At 32.2% G+C, this 15,042-nt stretch overlaps 1 protein-coding gene across 4 annotated transcripts; it reads right to left on the minus strand.

The window, feature by feature from the left end:
- Window positions 1-946: 946 nt before the first annotated feature.
- Window positions 947-5,521, minus strand: LOC132307777 (alpha-galactosidase-like). Of its 4 annotated transcripts, none has more exons than XM_059805641.1 (16): window positions 5,273-5,518; window positions 4,955-5,108; window positions 4,762-4,820; window positions 4,590-4,646; window positions 4,459-4,493; window positions 4,127-4,230; window positions 3,891-3,966; window positions 3,703-3,761; window positions 3,503-3,568; window positions 3,232-3,315; window positions 2,986-3,050; window positions 2,740-2,822; window positions 2,513-2,603; window positions 2,252-2,301; window positions 1,332-1,472; window positions 947-1,182 (listed from the first exon to the last, which is right to left on the minus strand). In XM_059805641.1, the coding sequence occupies exons 1-16, from the start codon at window positions 5,301-5,303 to the stop codon at window positions 1,096-1,098; spliced, it is 1,242 nt and encodes a 413-aa protein (XP_059661624.1). In that variant the 5' UTR covers window positions 5,304-5,518; the 3' UTR covers window positions 947-1,095. The 4 variants fall into 4 exon arrangements, with proteins under 4 accessions (XP_059661624.1, XP_059661623.1, XP_059661625.1 ...); XM_059805640.1 differs by having other exon boundaries at window positions 4,955-5,132; XM_059805642.1 differs by having other exon boundaries at window positions 5,196-5,517.
- Between the last annotated feature and the right edge of the window lie 9,521 nt (window positions 5,522-15,042).

The following is a 15,042-nucleotide window of genomic DNA, read 5'->3' on the forward strand; positions in this document are numbered from 1 at the left end:
GATAAATTGCACTTATATTCCTTACAGTTTACTTATACTAGAGAGACATCCCTACATTGACACGTATCTTCTATAATGTCATATTTGACGGGATGAATATACTTATAACGTGGCATAGCTTGTGCAATCAATATCTACTCCTCTCCAAGACCATCTTTCTATTGGAAGATTTTCTCTTAAGAAAGTCCAAAACCACCTGCCCAATTCTCTTCAATTGGAAAGTCAAGAATCAAAATAGTCCTAGTCTCATTTCTTACAGTTACCAACTCAATTGAATCTTTGCTTTCTATGTTACTGAATCTGAATCTGTTTTAAGTGTTCCTTTCATGGTATTTATTTATTTATTTATTTTTGGAATGGTAAGTTCAAGTGTGTGTGTATATATATATATGTGAAAAAACTGTACATATCCATTTTGGGTCAAAAGATACAAAGTGGCCCATCGGCCCATTGAAACTTGTAGACTGGGCCTATACAAGTAACCCAATACAACTGAAATTGTAAAGCATAGCCATATTTTCTTATAATTTCCCTTTATAGAAACTTATAGTATGAAGTTAATTACTTGTATAAAAGAGGCTTAAAAGATGGTTTTTGCTTGGATTTCTTGTTTGCTGGATCTCTATTTGAATCATTTTATAAACATGACAAGATCATGAGAATCTCATAGAAGGAACAAAATCTAAGTTTTATTGGTAACATTTTTTTTTTTTTTTCCCCGTAACTTGAAGTGCTATCATTTTCAACAAATATCATTGCACGACCTGTCAAGTTGTATAAGAGAAGCAACCGAGGAGCACATATAGCTCGCATGAGGGCCCTAACCAATAGCATACCCCTTAATTTAAGAGGAAGAGGAGATAATATTTGAACTAAACTCCTATTATTTCACCTACTAATTTATAGTATTAATATATATATATATATATATTTCATTCGCATGTGGTAACATAAAAAAATACAGATCCACGTAGACCTCAACAATACATTATTGCATTTTATATGCATTGAATTTGTTCAAAATCACAAATTCACAATCTTCTCTTGTTCGGTTGGATGCTACAATACCACATACATAGCCGCCTCCTTTTTTTTTTATTGTGGATTTAGGACATACATTTTACAATCATGAGAATCCACGTCAGCTGATAGTTGGCCCTTGACTGGACTTTGAGTCGAATGCTGCATATACAATATTCCAATAACATTTAAAACAAAATGTATTTTTTTTAAATAAAAAAAAAAAGACAAAAAAAAAAATAATAATGTAAGATTACGTATAAAGTACATCAACGAAATTAATATATATATATAAAACTTATTAAACTAACCGCCCACAAATCTCGTGCTTTCACAATGGTAGTTGGCTTGAAACCAATATCAGACCAATGAGCAGTAATTGTAGCTTTAGAAGCTCCCCTGTTCCATAGGACTAATGCCACTCTGTTGCGACTAAGTGGACCTGCCCATACCTGCAAATATGTATGTGTATATATATATATATACATATCAGGAAAAATATTACTAAAATTCAAGCTATGTACAGTAGGGTGTTAATTTAATCTGTCAATTTGTGAAATCGATCCGATACGTGCGGATTGGTTCGGTTTTTTAGTCTCATGGTTCAATTACAGATTGATAGATAAAGAATTCGTAGTCCAGGGATTGATTAACGAATTAGGGTCTTAAAAATCGATCCTATCTGTTCAAATATATATATATATAAATATATATATACACTATTTATATTTTCTTTATTCTTTTATTATTTTAAGTTTTACTAGCTTTTATCTACTCACTTTTAAGTTCTACTAAAAGTTGAAAATTCATTGATTAGGCCAAAATAATAATATTAGACTACTTAGAAAAAGGCCAATATGTGAAATCAATTCGATCCGTAAAATGGCTTGATTCGATCCGATCCAATTCATAATGCAACGGATCGAATTGAATTCAATTTTCACCAATTCGTAGGGAACGAATCGAATTAAATTTAAAGTCTAATCCGATCCGATTCGTGATCACCACTTATGTATAGGAACATTGAAACAGTGCTTTGCAATTGGAATTGTTCTGATTCCAATTTACCAATTGCAAATTACGGATTCAGTACTTCAAATGCAATGCAATTTTTTTTATGCCACGATGGATGCTAAGCATATGTATAAGTTGACAAGGATGATCAATTTAACCAAAGATACAGCAAAGTAATAAAGAAAATTTTAAAGGATTGAAGTGCAATAAATTATACCTCTAAATTTCCATTCTTTTTAACCTTTTTCCCTTGAACTCCAAGTTTATCTGCACACATATCCATAGTTTGTTACGTAAATTTATTTTTAAAAGCCAACTATATTATGTTTGCCTCATGGCATAATAGCGTTGGTAAAGATCCTGAGGTAAGTTTTTGAGGTCTCATTTTTTAATTGCACTTTTGATTTAAATTGTGCGTATGTTATAAGATCGATACACGTACTCTAAAAAAAATATATATATATACATAATTACATACCTTGATTAACTGCAATAACTTTCTTATTGCTCAGTAGTTTGTAAGTCACACTATCGAGGGATCGAATATCACACCCAATCAATAAAGGAGCCTACATTTATTTAAAATTTATATATATAAATCTAATTAATAAATAATTTTATATACAGACATTTTCAACGTGTTGTAATCACTCATTATATCTTGTAAGATTATCATAAAATTCATTTTCACCGTATAGAATGTACCTTAGCTAATGCCCATATGCTAAAATGAGAACGATATTCTGCTTCTGTCATACGACCGTTTCCAACTTCCAACATGTCGGGATCTGTCATTATAATTAATTAATTCATGATTATAAATATTAAATGTATAAGCATAATTTCTAAACAATAACTTTTATTCAAACCATTTTTTAATTTTTTAATTTTTTTCTCATTTTCATGCTATATAAATTAGATCAAGATTAATGTACTTTAAAATTTTATTACCGTTCCATCCGCCAGGCCCAGCATAAGATGCCCATTTGTCATTCTGATCTGCGCGAGAAGTGATACTAGCAACAAAAAAGTTCAATTTTCATAATAAAATATTCATTGAGAATTTAATTTGTGCAATTAATTAACATGCAGTTTATGAAACGTTACAATTAAAACTAAATTTAATACTCTAAACTTTCATGATAATTAAATTGTGAAATTAAATCAAGTCACATCTTTCTAATTAACTTTACTGACCTTCCCCAATTAGCTTCAATGTCTCCAGTGGTTCTCCAACTATTTCCAATCTTTACAGCCCAAGTTGCTGGATCTTCTTCTCCCCTGTGATTCAGAAAAAGAAAAGAAAAAAAAAAAGTATTTATAAAAAAATAATAATAAATAAATAAAAAAGAAAAGAAAGCAGTATTAGCAACTGATATTGGTTTCCTTTTCAGTATTTTGATTTATCTAATATTATTGATAACAAATAAAATATTGAACAATGTAAAAGAAAGATTAATTAACTCACCATTCACACAGAGAAAAAAAGATAGGCCTTCCGGAGCTTAATAAAGCTTTACTCATTTTATGATACCTATTCCAAAAAAAATTAGCATTAATTGAAATAGAATAAAATTATATAATATGAAAAAGAACATTTATAAATTTACATAATATGAATATTTCTTTGCCATTCAAAAAAATATATTTATATTAAAGAGTGAGTACCTTTCCTTGGGGCCCATATTATTGCTGTTACAGTTATCATACTTCAAGTAATCAATTCCCTATATATGCAGACAATTAAAATGAGGAATTAACCAAATTAATATGTTGTGAGTTTAAAACTTTTTGTCAAACAATAAAGTGATAACATATATATATGTGTGTGTGTGTGTAAATGTGTGTAAACACACCCATGAGGCAAAAGTCTTTGCATCCTGTTCTTCATATCCTAGTGACCCGGGCATAGTGTTGCTACATGTTAGATTCCTGTTCACACAGAAATTCAGTAATGGAAAAGTACTTCAAAAGTGATTGAAATGTGTACAACAATAGTTTATTTTCCAGCATATATATATACACACTATATTTTTCTTCAAATATTTTGTATTTACCATGAGATGTAAAGTAAAATCAAGAGAAACAATACCCAGCATCAGAATAAATTCCAAGCTTTAATCCTTTGCTATGAACATAATCTGCTAGAGCTTTGATTCCCGAAGGAAATGTTGAAGCTTTAGGAACCAAATTCCCCTGCCAAAATTAGACTTTTCAACATAAATCACTACACAAATTCGAAGTATAATTAAACAACTTGTTCACTAATTCTCCATTTTTTTGTAGCCTTTTCCAACAAAAAAGAAATTAAATTGAATTTATAAAAAGTATTAAATTTAGTTTGGACAGATATATCATTGAGGTCATCATATATAAGAAATAGTAAATGAGAATTTATGAAAGAAAAAGTAAAGCAGTACGTACCTGAGAATCTCTATTAAGCTCTGCCCAACAATCATCTAAAACATATAAAATGAGAGTAGTGTTTAGAAATTAATATGTAAAATGTGCATCCTCAAATACTGAAAAATATTCATACTTAATATATATCATACCTAAATTTATATATTCGTATCCAACTGCTGCAAGTCCCGACGACACCATCGCATCCGCTATTATAAAAGAATAATAATCAATTTTAATGTAAATATGTGACAACAATTTGACTGTACAAATTTGAACAATTTGAACAAGTGTATATATAATAATAAATAAATAAATAAAAACCTGTTTCCCTAATTAGTTTCTCGTCGATTTTGCAGCGGAAGTGGTTCCAGCTATTCCATCTGAGAACACCACATAAAAGATATACGTGATGATCTTACCACAAAGCAACTCTAATATATAGTTGATGCACCAAAGTAATACATATATGTATATGTATATGTAAAATGAAGCGACTGGGGGTAGGGTAGCTTACCCCAATTGGGGTGTTAGAGCCAGACCATTTTCCAAAAGGTTCCTCCGATCAGCTTCAGTAGTAGCAATCGATGGTGAGAGCAGTAACATGAAGAAAGATAATAACATGAATGACCGCATGGTTGCTTCGTATGTCTTGAATAATCTCTCCCGGACTGTGTGTAACACCAAGTGAAACACTATACATCAGAGTGAAACACTATAATACCAAGTTTATACTATGAAATGTAAAGAAATATTACTTAGAATTATGAGAGATTATAAAGTGCAAAGACTATTATAACTATTTAGAGAAATGTAGGAAGCAATTCTCTTTTACTTCTCAAATGTGTAATTGATACTTCACACATCAGCGCACACACACACACACACACATATATAGTAGTTGTCCCTGCACTGCAATTGCTTCGCTAATTCTTCTTCTCTAACCCTATATATAGACTTAATACATAAAAGTCATGACAATGCACTTGAGATTCATATTTTCTAAGCCCATGTACACGGCAACGCATACAAGTCATGGCAATGTACTGAGATTCATCTTTTCTAAACCCATGTACACGGCAATGCATACAAGTCGTGGCAATGCACATGACTATAATTGTAGGATAGATCAATTTCTAGTGAGCATTTAAAAGGTGGATCCCATACAATATATATATATATACCATGTACACGGCAATGCATACAAGTCGTGGCAATGCACATGACTATAATTGTAGGATAGATCAATTTCTAGTGAGCATTTAAAAGGTGGATCCCATACAATATATATATATATATATATATATATATATATATATATATATAAAATTGAAGAAAGAAATAAAACTGAACAAAACTTGAATATAACACACAAAATCTACGTCACTTTTTATTACGAACTCTCTTCATTGTATTTACAACTACCCACTTCTATTTATAGATGAGTTAGAAAAGAGTTGTAAATAAAGAATAGTAAAGACTTGTTTTATAAGTATATAAAAATAATTTAAAGAAAGTCAAAAGACAAATATGATAATAATAAATCAATCTTATTAGAAAAAACTTGATATTGGATTATCTTTCCTAAACCCATGTACACGATAATACATAAAACTTGTTCAAACTTTAAATGAAATTTTTTCAAATTTCAATTTCAATGTATCAATTCGATATTTCAAAATGCAGCATTACAGTATTTTGTTGGTAAATTTACTTATATTAGAGAAATATATTTATTTGAATTTTAGTATGTGCACATGCAAAAAGACCACATACTATTGAACATTGAGAACAACAATATTGAACACCGAGAACAACAAGATATTTCTTAGGAAAATGCTCTAATATAATACTGTTGTTGTAAAATTGAAACATACGTATATTATTTTTCTTTCAAAGAAACATCTAAAGAAAAACAAAATTTTAGTAATATATATTGGTATTATTTTTGGTTTCTATTTTTATTTTGATAATTACTTTTTATTGCTAGTAGTAATAGTAAAATTAAATATATAAACTAAAAATAAGATAAGAGTGATTATATTAAAATGAAAGAATATAAGTGGGTTTGAAAAATGACCGTCCACAGAAAGCAAGAGATCAGAACACACTCTCTCTCTCTCTCTATATATATATATATATAAAAACTAAAAATAAGATGAGAGTGATTGTATTAAAATGATATAGGTGGGTTTGAAAATTGACCGTCCACGAGAAGCAAGAGATCAGAACATACTCTCTCTCTCTATATATATATATAACACTTACATTACTAAGACTTGTTCAAAGGCGGTTTTTGTAATTGACTTGAAGCCACATATTTGGTGGTGTCTTGTTCAAAGTTCAAAGCAAGTTATCCAAAGATTTAAATATCATATTAATGAATACAGATCATGTAACTAACAAATTTAATGTCACAATATTCCCAGTTTGTTCATGTACAGAACCTAGTAGTTCATAACTCATACATATATATATTTTAGCTTGTGTCAGAATCTGATTTAACATATCTTAAAATTTTATTGAAATCTAGATAATTCTGATACAATTAGTTGAATGGATGATTCTTTAACAAGTTATGACTACCTTCAGTCGATTGATCATGTATATGTCCAAATAAATAAATCCCTAAAAAATTATTACCTTAATAGTTGTTAAGATATATACATATATCTTTTAGTAGAATTCATCCATAGCAGAGGTTGAATAGCTTTTTATTTGCTGCTTATGATTTTCTTGGTCTTAAACCATTGGGAGATTCAGTTAGGTTCTTTTTTTTTTTTTTTTTTTTTTTTGAGATTCATCTGACTTTATATCTCAAATAAAGTTTTAATATGATGTTTTAAAAAATTTGGTTACATTGCCCAATTTCTCTCCCTAAAAAATAATGGAATTTTAAGGTACTTTTAATTTGTAAACAAAAAGTTGTTGATTAGTTAACCAATTGAATAAGGTGTTGGGAATATTTAATAAAAATTATGACTATAATTAAAGTTTCATTATTATAAATACTAAATATTATTAAATATAATTATTATTATATTTATTCCCCTTACTATTATATTTTAATTCTATATTTATGGTGCAAAGAAGTACAATTTTGACTCTATAAAAAGGGTTACCATACTTACGTGAGAATGATAAACGTGATATAGTGGGGTGTGGCTGTAAGCTTGTTTTGAGAATTCATTCTTCTTTGATTCTTTATTAGTATTTTCATATCGAGTTTAGGGTGACTTCGACACAAAATTGGTATTCACTAGTTTTTGTGGACGTGTTCATAAAAGACCATTGGCGAATATAGATTGTATCTTGAAGTTATAATCGTCCACTTGCACCTGCACGCAAGAAGACCATATGACTTTAAGACAGTACTTGTATGACTCTGATTATCTAGGTCAGTTATTTTCTACTTAGTTTATTATTCTCGTTTTCTTGATTGTTATTACTGAATTCATATTCTATTATTAAGTTATTTGTTATATTGAAATTCTATTACTTATTGTTATATTCATGTGTATTCAAATTGATGTATTCTTATATTCATTTTATTAAAAATCATTATTGTTCATTGATATATTATTTGCTGATGTGTTATTTATGATTAAAATTTGTTAATTTATTCGTAGTGTTTTTATAATTATATGTAAATTCCCCAACATAAGGTTCTAAATATTGATCACTCATGAGAATGGTGCGAATTTGGTTGATAATATTTGTGTTCAAGTTAAATATATTAGTTAATGGAATGTTTATACATTCATATAGGTATAATAAACCACACACAATAATATTTGTGTTTAAGTATGACATATTTAATATTAGGAAAAATTGTACTCACATTCCCAACATTAAGTGACATGAAATCCTTAATATCCTTGCAATAGATTTTCATCCTCACTTAAAATGACCAAACTATCCTCACTAATATACATGCATACATTTTGTATGCTCTCCAGAGGCACAACTTTACTCTCTCATCTCTTTTATTTCAATCTTATCATCCTCTCCCTTTCCTTTCTTGCGGCGGAGGATCGGTGACGTCGGCCTCAGAACACCGCCATAGAGGATGGTCTCCACCGTCGCCTGGCAGTGGCACACGTGCCAGTTACCGGTCCAGGTAAGTCTAACAGTGCCGTTCACCAGATTCACAGTCCGGCCACACTCTCCTCGATCTTTCAACTCTCCATTCTCTCATTGTTCTCTGATATCTCTCATCGTCGTGTCGTGGTTCCCCAACACCTACGTCGCCCAAGTATTCAATAGCTCGGTTCGCTGGATTCACTAACGTCAACGGCAATTTCGAAGGGCTATACTTCGAGTTCATGTCTGATGCGTCAGCGATTGTGGTGGATTGGTTGCTGGGGACGTCACCGGTGAAGACGTTCATCTTACAGTTTTTGAATCTCTCTTAATCACCAATTTCTCAGTTCTAGCTCGGCATCGTGGGTTTCATTATCAGTTCTGGCTCGTCGTCGTCTAGAGGAAGAGCAGCGGCGGCGATTGGTGGTGTAAAGCCCGAGGACTCAACGGTGCTACTCAGAGAAGAACCTGTCCAGGGGTACGACAGATCGCTGCTGGAATCGATGGAAACCCCTCGCCACCGACAAAGCACTCCTCTCTTTCCAGACCACTCCCTTTCATCTTTCTCGCTGCCTCCGTCGCCGTCATCTAACCCTGACCCATCATCAGTTCAAAGACGAAAGTTGGGTGGTAGCTGAAAAGACTGACCAAGAAATAGTGTGTTGTGTTCAACGCATTAGCGAAGTCGGGAAGATCTTCCATGATTTTTTATTTCTTGAGAGTATACATAGCGAGTGTAAGGAATTTGACACTTGATGTTGTATCGGTAGATTACTAAGAGGCTTGGTGGAGTGAACACCGTAAATAAGGTCTAATTTGGGGTAGTGGTGGTGGAAGGGAAGATGGGTGGCGGTGGGCCTAAGTTGGGGTGGTTGTGGAGGTTACGGTGGTGGTGACTGGTGAGTGGTGGTTGTGGAGTGAGTGGAGAGAGAAAAGAAGTATACATATGATGTGTGTATATTGACTGAGGCTACTTTCGTTATTTTAAGTGATAAAATGGTAAATATGTACTTTCATCAGAACTACATAAGAGGTTAAAAAAAAACAAAGCTTTGCTATTTTCACATTCAAGAGGAAGATTAGTGTAATTTATTCAAAAATAATTCGTTTTATTTAAATTCTAATGAGTGGTCGGTCATTCAAAGATATTTCATTTTATTTAAATTTCAATTTATTGCAAACACATGGTATTTCATTTCAATTATGATCAAATTCTTTTTAATTCGAATTTGCTTCTAAACAAAACATTTTCAAATACTTCTAAATATTTTAAGATAAAAAAGGGTAATTTATACGGACCTTTCCTATGATTTGTCATAATTACAGAGATCTCTCCTGTGGTTTAGAAATTTACACGAACCTCTTCTAAAAATGAAATTAACTTATATGGACCTCTCTTCTATTAGAGTCAACATCATTGACAGATTGTACTGACGTCATATACTAAATTAAGTAAAATACCGATAATACCCTTCTCCTTACCGTTATATATATATATATAATCGTTCGTTGTCGGAGCAGAGTTAGCAACCTCTCTGTTACAAACTTGGGAAGCCCCCCAACCAGGGGAAAAACGTGTCAAAGTGACAACACTTGTAGTTAAAGGGTAGAGAAAGCTAATTCAACAACCAAAATATCAGCAATCGCTGGATGATCATCTTATAGAAAAATTTATCGGAATGGTCGAACAGCGGCTAGAATCATAATAACCATGCAAGGAAAAGATCCTGATACAGTGGCTGGAGCTTCTGCAATTGAAAGGACAGGAATCGAAGATCTCATTAATCCCCCCCCCCCCCTCTTAAAAAAAAATAAAAAATGGCCTAATTAAATCGTTAACCCTAACTCTACTCTATCTCACTATGCTCTGCAAATCGCCCCAAATTAGCCTTATCAAATTGTTAACCCTGACTCCACACTTTCTCTCTCTCTATGCTCTGCAAATCACCCCAAATTGGCCTAATCAATTTGTTAACCCGAACCCACTTTCTCTGTCTATGCTCTGCAAATCGTCATCATGTCTATGCTCTGTAACACTTCAACACTCACAGACCAAACACATCTATAATCATTCATAAAGCTTATGCAAACGCCGGTGACAAAAACTCAAATCGATGTTGTCGTCTCTGACCAAACACATCAAAAAAGGTCTGAAGGACTTGAATCGGTTCAAGAATTCTTGAACCAGTTCAAGTAGGTCAGAAGCTAAAAATAAAATTCAGCTTTACACTTGAACCTGTTCCAAGAAACTTGAATCAGTGCAAGTTGGGCAGAATGTAAAACTTCCCAATAGCCTAATTTTGAACATCCAAAACTTCCTAAGTGTTCTCACACACTCACATACTTTTATAAAGCTTTGTTCTCATCATCCCGGAGTGTGTTAAAGTATGAACACTTGAACTTCTTCAAATTCGCTTCCGATCTTCAATCTTGAAATTTTTGAACTGAAATATTACAACTCGATTGGACTTATTTTGACAATGAAATTAGCCAATTACAAAATATATATTTTTCACAATCTCTTTAATATATATATATATATATATATATATATATATATATATATATATATATATCTCACAAAAGCAACAACATATTGTTTATTGTCTATCATTGAAAGTTGAGAGATACAACATTGAAATTTGCATAGAGACTTGGAAGTTCGTAAAATTGCAAGTGATCTCCAGGAATCTCACTAAGCTATGCTCTTGGTCATCTGTAGAGGCTTAATTGTATTGTCTTGAAATGTGGTAAACTTTTCCGATTTGCTGTTGCTTGATAAGCAAATGGTACAGTCTGCCCGTGGCTTCATGAGGTCTAAGCCAGTTCAATGTTTTTTTCTCTTACATTGAGAAATAGCTATAATCTTGGTTAAAGTTTCGCAGTTCGATCCAAAAATATAAATTATTAGGTAGTTTTAACATTCAACTCATATATACTCAATTACTTTTCCATTCAGATTCGATTACTTCCCCCCATTCAGATTCGATTACTTCCCCATTCAGATTATGTGACAACCCGAATTTTCAGGATTTTAATTTATATTAATTTCATGATTTATAATTATCAAGATTGAGTATTTAATTTTTGTTGGTAATTTACTAATAGAAAGATTTAATGGGTTAAGTTTGTTGTTGAATATTATTTTTGTCTGAAAGAAAGTGAGCAGGTGGTGCCGAAAAGAAAGAAAGAAATTGAGATGGAAATGTGTACGTGGGGCCCACAAGGAATGGATATTTAATGGGGATTTTGTTTTGTTTCATTGTATATATATATGTATATATATTTATGCAATCTGATGGAGTGAGGGTGCAGTGGCCGAAATGATGAGTGAAAGAAATATGGAAATGTGGTTTTGGTGGGTCCTACTTAAATGATGTTTAAAGTGTTCCTTTGATTTTTTATATATATAGTATGTTTGTCATCTAATGAGATAAAAGGGAGTAGTCGAAGTGGGAAAGAGAGAAAGCATTGTGTGATGATGCTTTTTGGCAGGCCCAATTATGGGTTGTTTTGCCTTCACGTGGGCTTTGGTTTGATGTGTTTGGAAAGAGTGTATTATTGTATAAAAAGGAATGAAATGACAAGGGAAAGTAAGAGATAAGGTGCTGAGCTATATTGGGATATGGTGTCGGTGGAAGTATCTATATAACTAGTGTTTTGCGCATTGATGGGTATTGAAAGAAAGAGAGCAAAGAAGATAGAGAAATTAGAGAGAGTTGAGATGAGAAACAGTGAGTCGAGAGCTCACACAGAGAGAGAGACAGGGTGAGCCGAAAGTTTGCAGAGGATACCGGAGCTTGAGGTTTTGATGATTCAGTGATGAATATTTCTTTTTCAATGTAGGATTCTCTATACTTTGAATGGCATGGGGTAGTCTTGCTTCAATGGTTTTTATTAAATGTTTTAATTAAATGCATATGTATTTTTATTTATATACTCACATGAATATGTATATTTTGTGAAACTATTTTATTACACCTCTATAAAATTCTTGTTATGGTTTTTCCTACTAGGACTTTTTGTCTCACTACCTTCCAGTTTTAAGTACTGAATATGAACGGGGATTGCTAGATTCGAGCTTAAGCTGAAGAGTTGGTGTTGCAGGATTTAATTTATTTATTTGGAGATTTTTTGTGTATATTTGAGGAAATTGATTTTGTATAAAAGAGGACATTTTTATATGATCATGGTGTATTTTGATGTATTTGGATTTGAATGAATTGAGGCTTTTATTAGAATTTTTAGGTCGTGATAGATTCGATGTAGACGATTCTTGTAATACCTTATATATGTGTTAGGCGCTGAATGTTATACATTTTAGCCCCCTCTATTCGTATGTTTTATTCTCTTAATAATAGTTTATTTGTGATTTTACATTGTTTTATTGTTTTTATTTATTTCAGGACTTTAATTGTAAAATCAGTCAAGACCAGTAATTCTGAGCTTTAAAAAATGACATTCCGTGGGACCGAGCAATGTTGAAGATCCAAGTCTAATTATACTTAGAAAATAGTCCAAAAGAAGTTACAAGTTGATGAGAATGGAAAGAAAAAGAAAATGAAAAATCCTTCTCCAAAAAGGATTTGTCGCCAAAGTTGGTAACTTAAACCCATTTTGGTAATCTAACTGTATCTCTCTCCTGGAGTGTCAAAACAACTAAATTCTTGCATATGTTGATAGGAAATTCAAAGAGCTACAATTTTGTGTTTAATGAGCTTTCCCTAAAACAGCTGTTTACCTTATCAAAATCGGCCTCGAAGTCTGTACGAATTTTGGAGTCCTTATTTGCCAGAATTTCTATGTATGTCTCTTATATGAAAAAGGGAACTTTAGGGCTGATCTTTATTATTTAAAGGGGGTCCTCTACAACATTGAAGAAGGATACAAAGGAGCTTGAGACTGAGATCAGAGAGGAGCATTCAGAAGAAGGAAGGGATTAATCCATGGCGGTGAAGATGTCTTCCTCAACCATGAAGAATTTCACTCCAATCATGCTTGGCTAAACGCTTTGCTAGGGTTATGATGTAGCCCTAGCTTAGCGCCCTGGTTTGATTGTATTTAATTATTGAAAAATAATTTTTATCATGCATGATTATGTAATCTATAGGGTTTTTAATTGAATTTTCAATAAGAATCGGTTTTAGAGTTTTAATTCAATTACAAATATTTTTCTATCTTATCTTAGATATTTTAATCTTGTGATTGAAAACAACTCATTCGCTTCTTGTAGTTGTGAATGAGATGATACACAATGGTTCTTATCTGAATATAATGTTAGAGATTTGACGGATTATGCATAGAAAAGATAGACCATGCTACACCCTAGAGTAAAGTAGTTAGGTAGATGGTTTATACCAATCGAAGATAGTCCATGCTTAGTTTTAAATTATATTATTTTCTAGCTGAATTAATATGTGCTTGTAACCATGATTAATTTCCTATGCATGCTATATGATATATCTCCAATAAATTGATGCAATTGACTGGTGGTGCGACGTTAGTGGTGAAATCATACCCCTAGTCCTCTCTATTTTCTACATCATATTTAATCATTGTTCTTTAGTTATTTTTCTACTTAGTTAATTCAGAATTAATCAGAGAAATTCGATTATTCTACTTTCAAGTTAATTTTGGAATTTAAAAAATCTGTTGACAAACTTAATTTACACAAGTTTCTTGGGTACGACACTCTTACAAATAAACCCTATCTGCAAAGATTCGTGTACTTGCGAGTGGTACTATAAATCTCACAACAAGTTTTTGGCGCCGTTGCCGGGGATTTGTTTTAGTTCTTGACAGATAATATTAAATTCTACAATTAATTTCAATTAGGATCTTAGTTTAGGATTTTAATTTAATTTAATTTATTTCTTTATTTTCATATTATTTTGTTTTAATTATTGTAGGTGACATTATATGCTTGGTAGACGTTCTTTGTCACTTCCTTGGCTTCCATTAGACCTAAAAATTGAAAGAACTCTCAGAAACTTGAAGAAAGAAAAGATGGCGGATGATTTACCAATTGCAGAAGTAGTTCGTTGTTTAAAGGATCACTACGAACCAGGTGCATATAACTCTTCATCTGCAGTTCGGTATCCTCAAGTGAGGGCCCCTCACTACGAAATTAAAGCCAGTACTCTTCAGTTACTACCTTTTTTTTACGACCTATCAAAAGAGGATTCATATCGGCACTTGGATGACTTTGCAGAGGTATGCAGAACAATAAAAATCCAGAGTTTTGACGATAATGTGCTCAAGCTACACCTTTTCTCCTTTCATTAAAGGACAAGGCCAAGGACTGGTTTAATTCATGGCCAGCCGACACCATCACTACATGGGCTGAATTGCAACAAAAGTTTTTAAACAAGTACTTTCCCATGGTGAGAACTACTCAATATCGAGATGTTATTACTCGTTTTGCTCAAGGGCCTGACGAGCCTTTTCATGAGGCTTGGGAAAGATTCAGAGACCTCCTTCGGAAGTGTCCTCATTATGACATGCCAAAATGGCAGCTTGTCA

Source organism: Cornus florida, unplaced genomic scaffold, assembly GCF_030987335.1.
Source record: "Cornus florida cultivar Cherokee Brave unplaced genomic scaffold, ASM3098733v1 CherokeeBrave_3.0.0_Hap2_Chr05, whole genome shotgun sequence".
Taxonomy (NCBI): Eukaryota; Viridiplantae; Streptophyta; class Magnoliopsida; order Cornales; family Cornaceae; genus Cornus; species Cornus florida.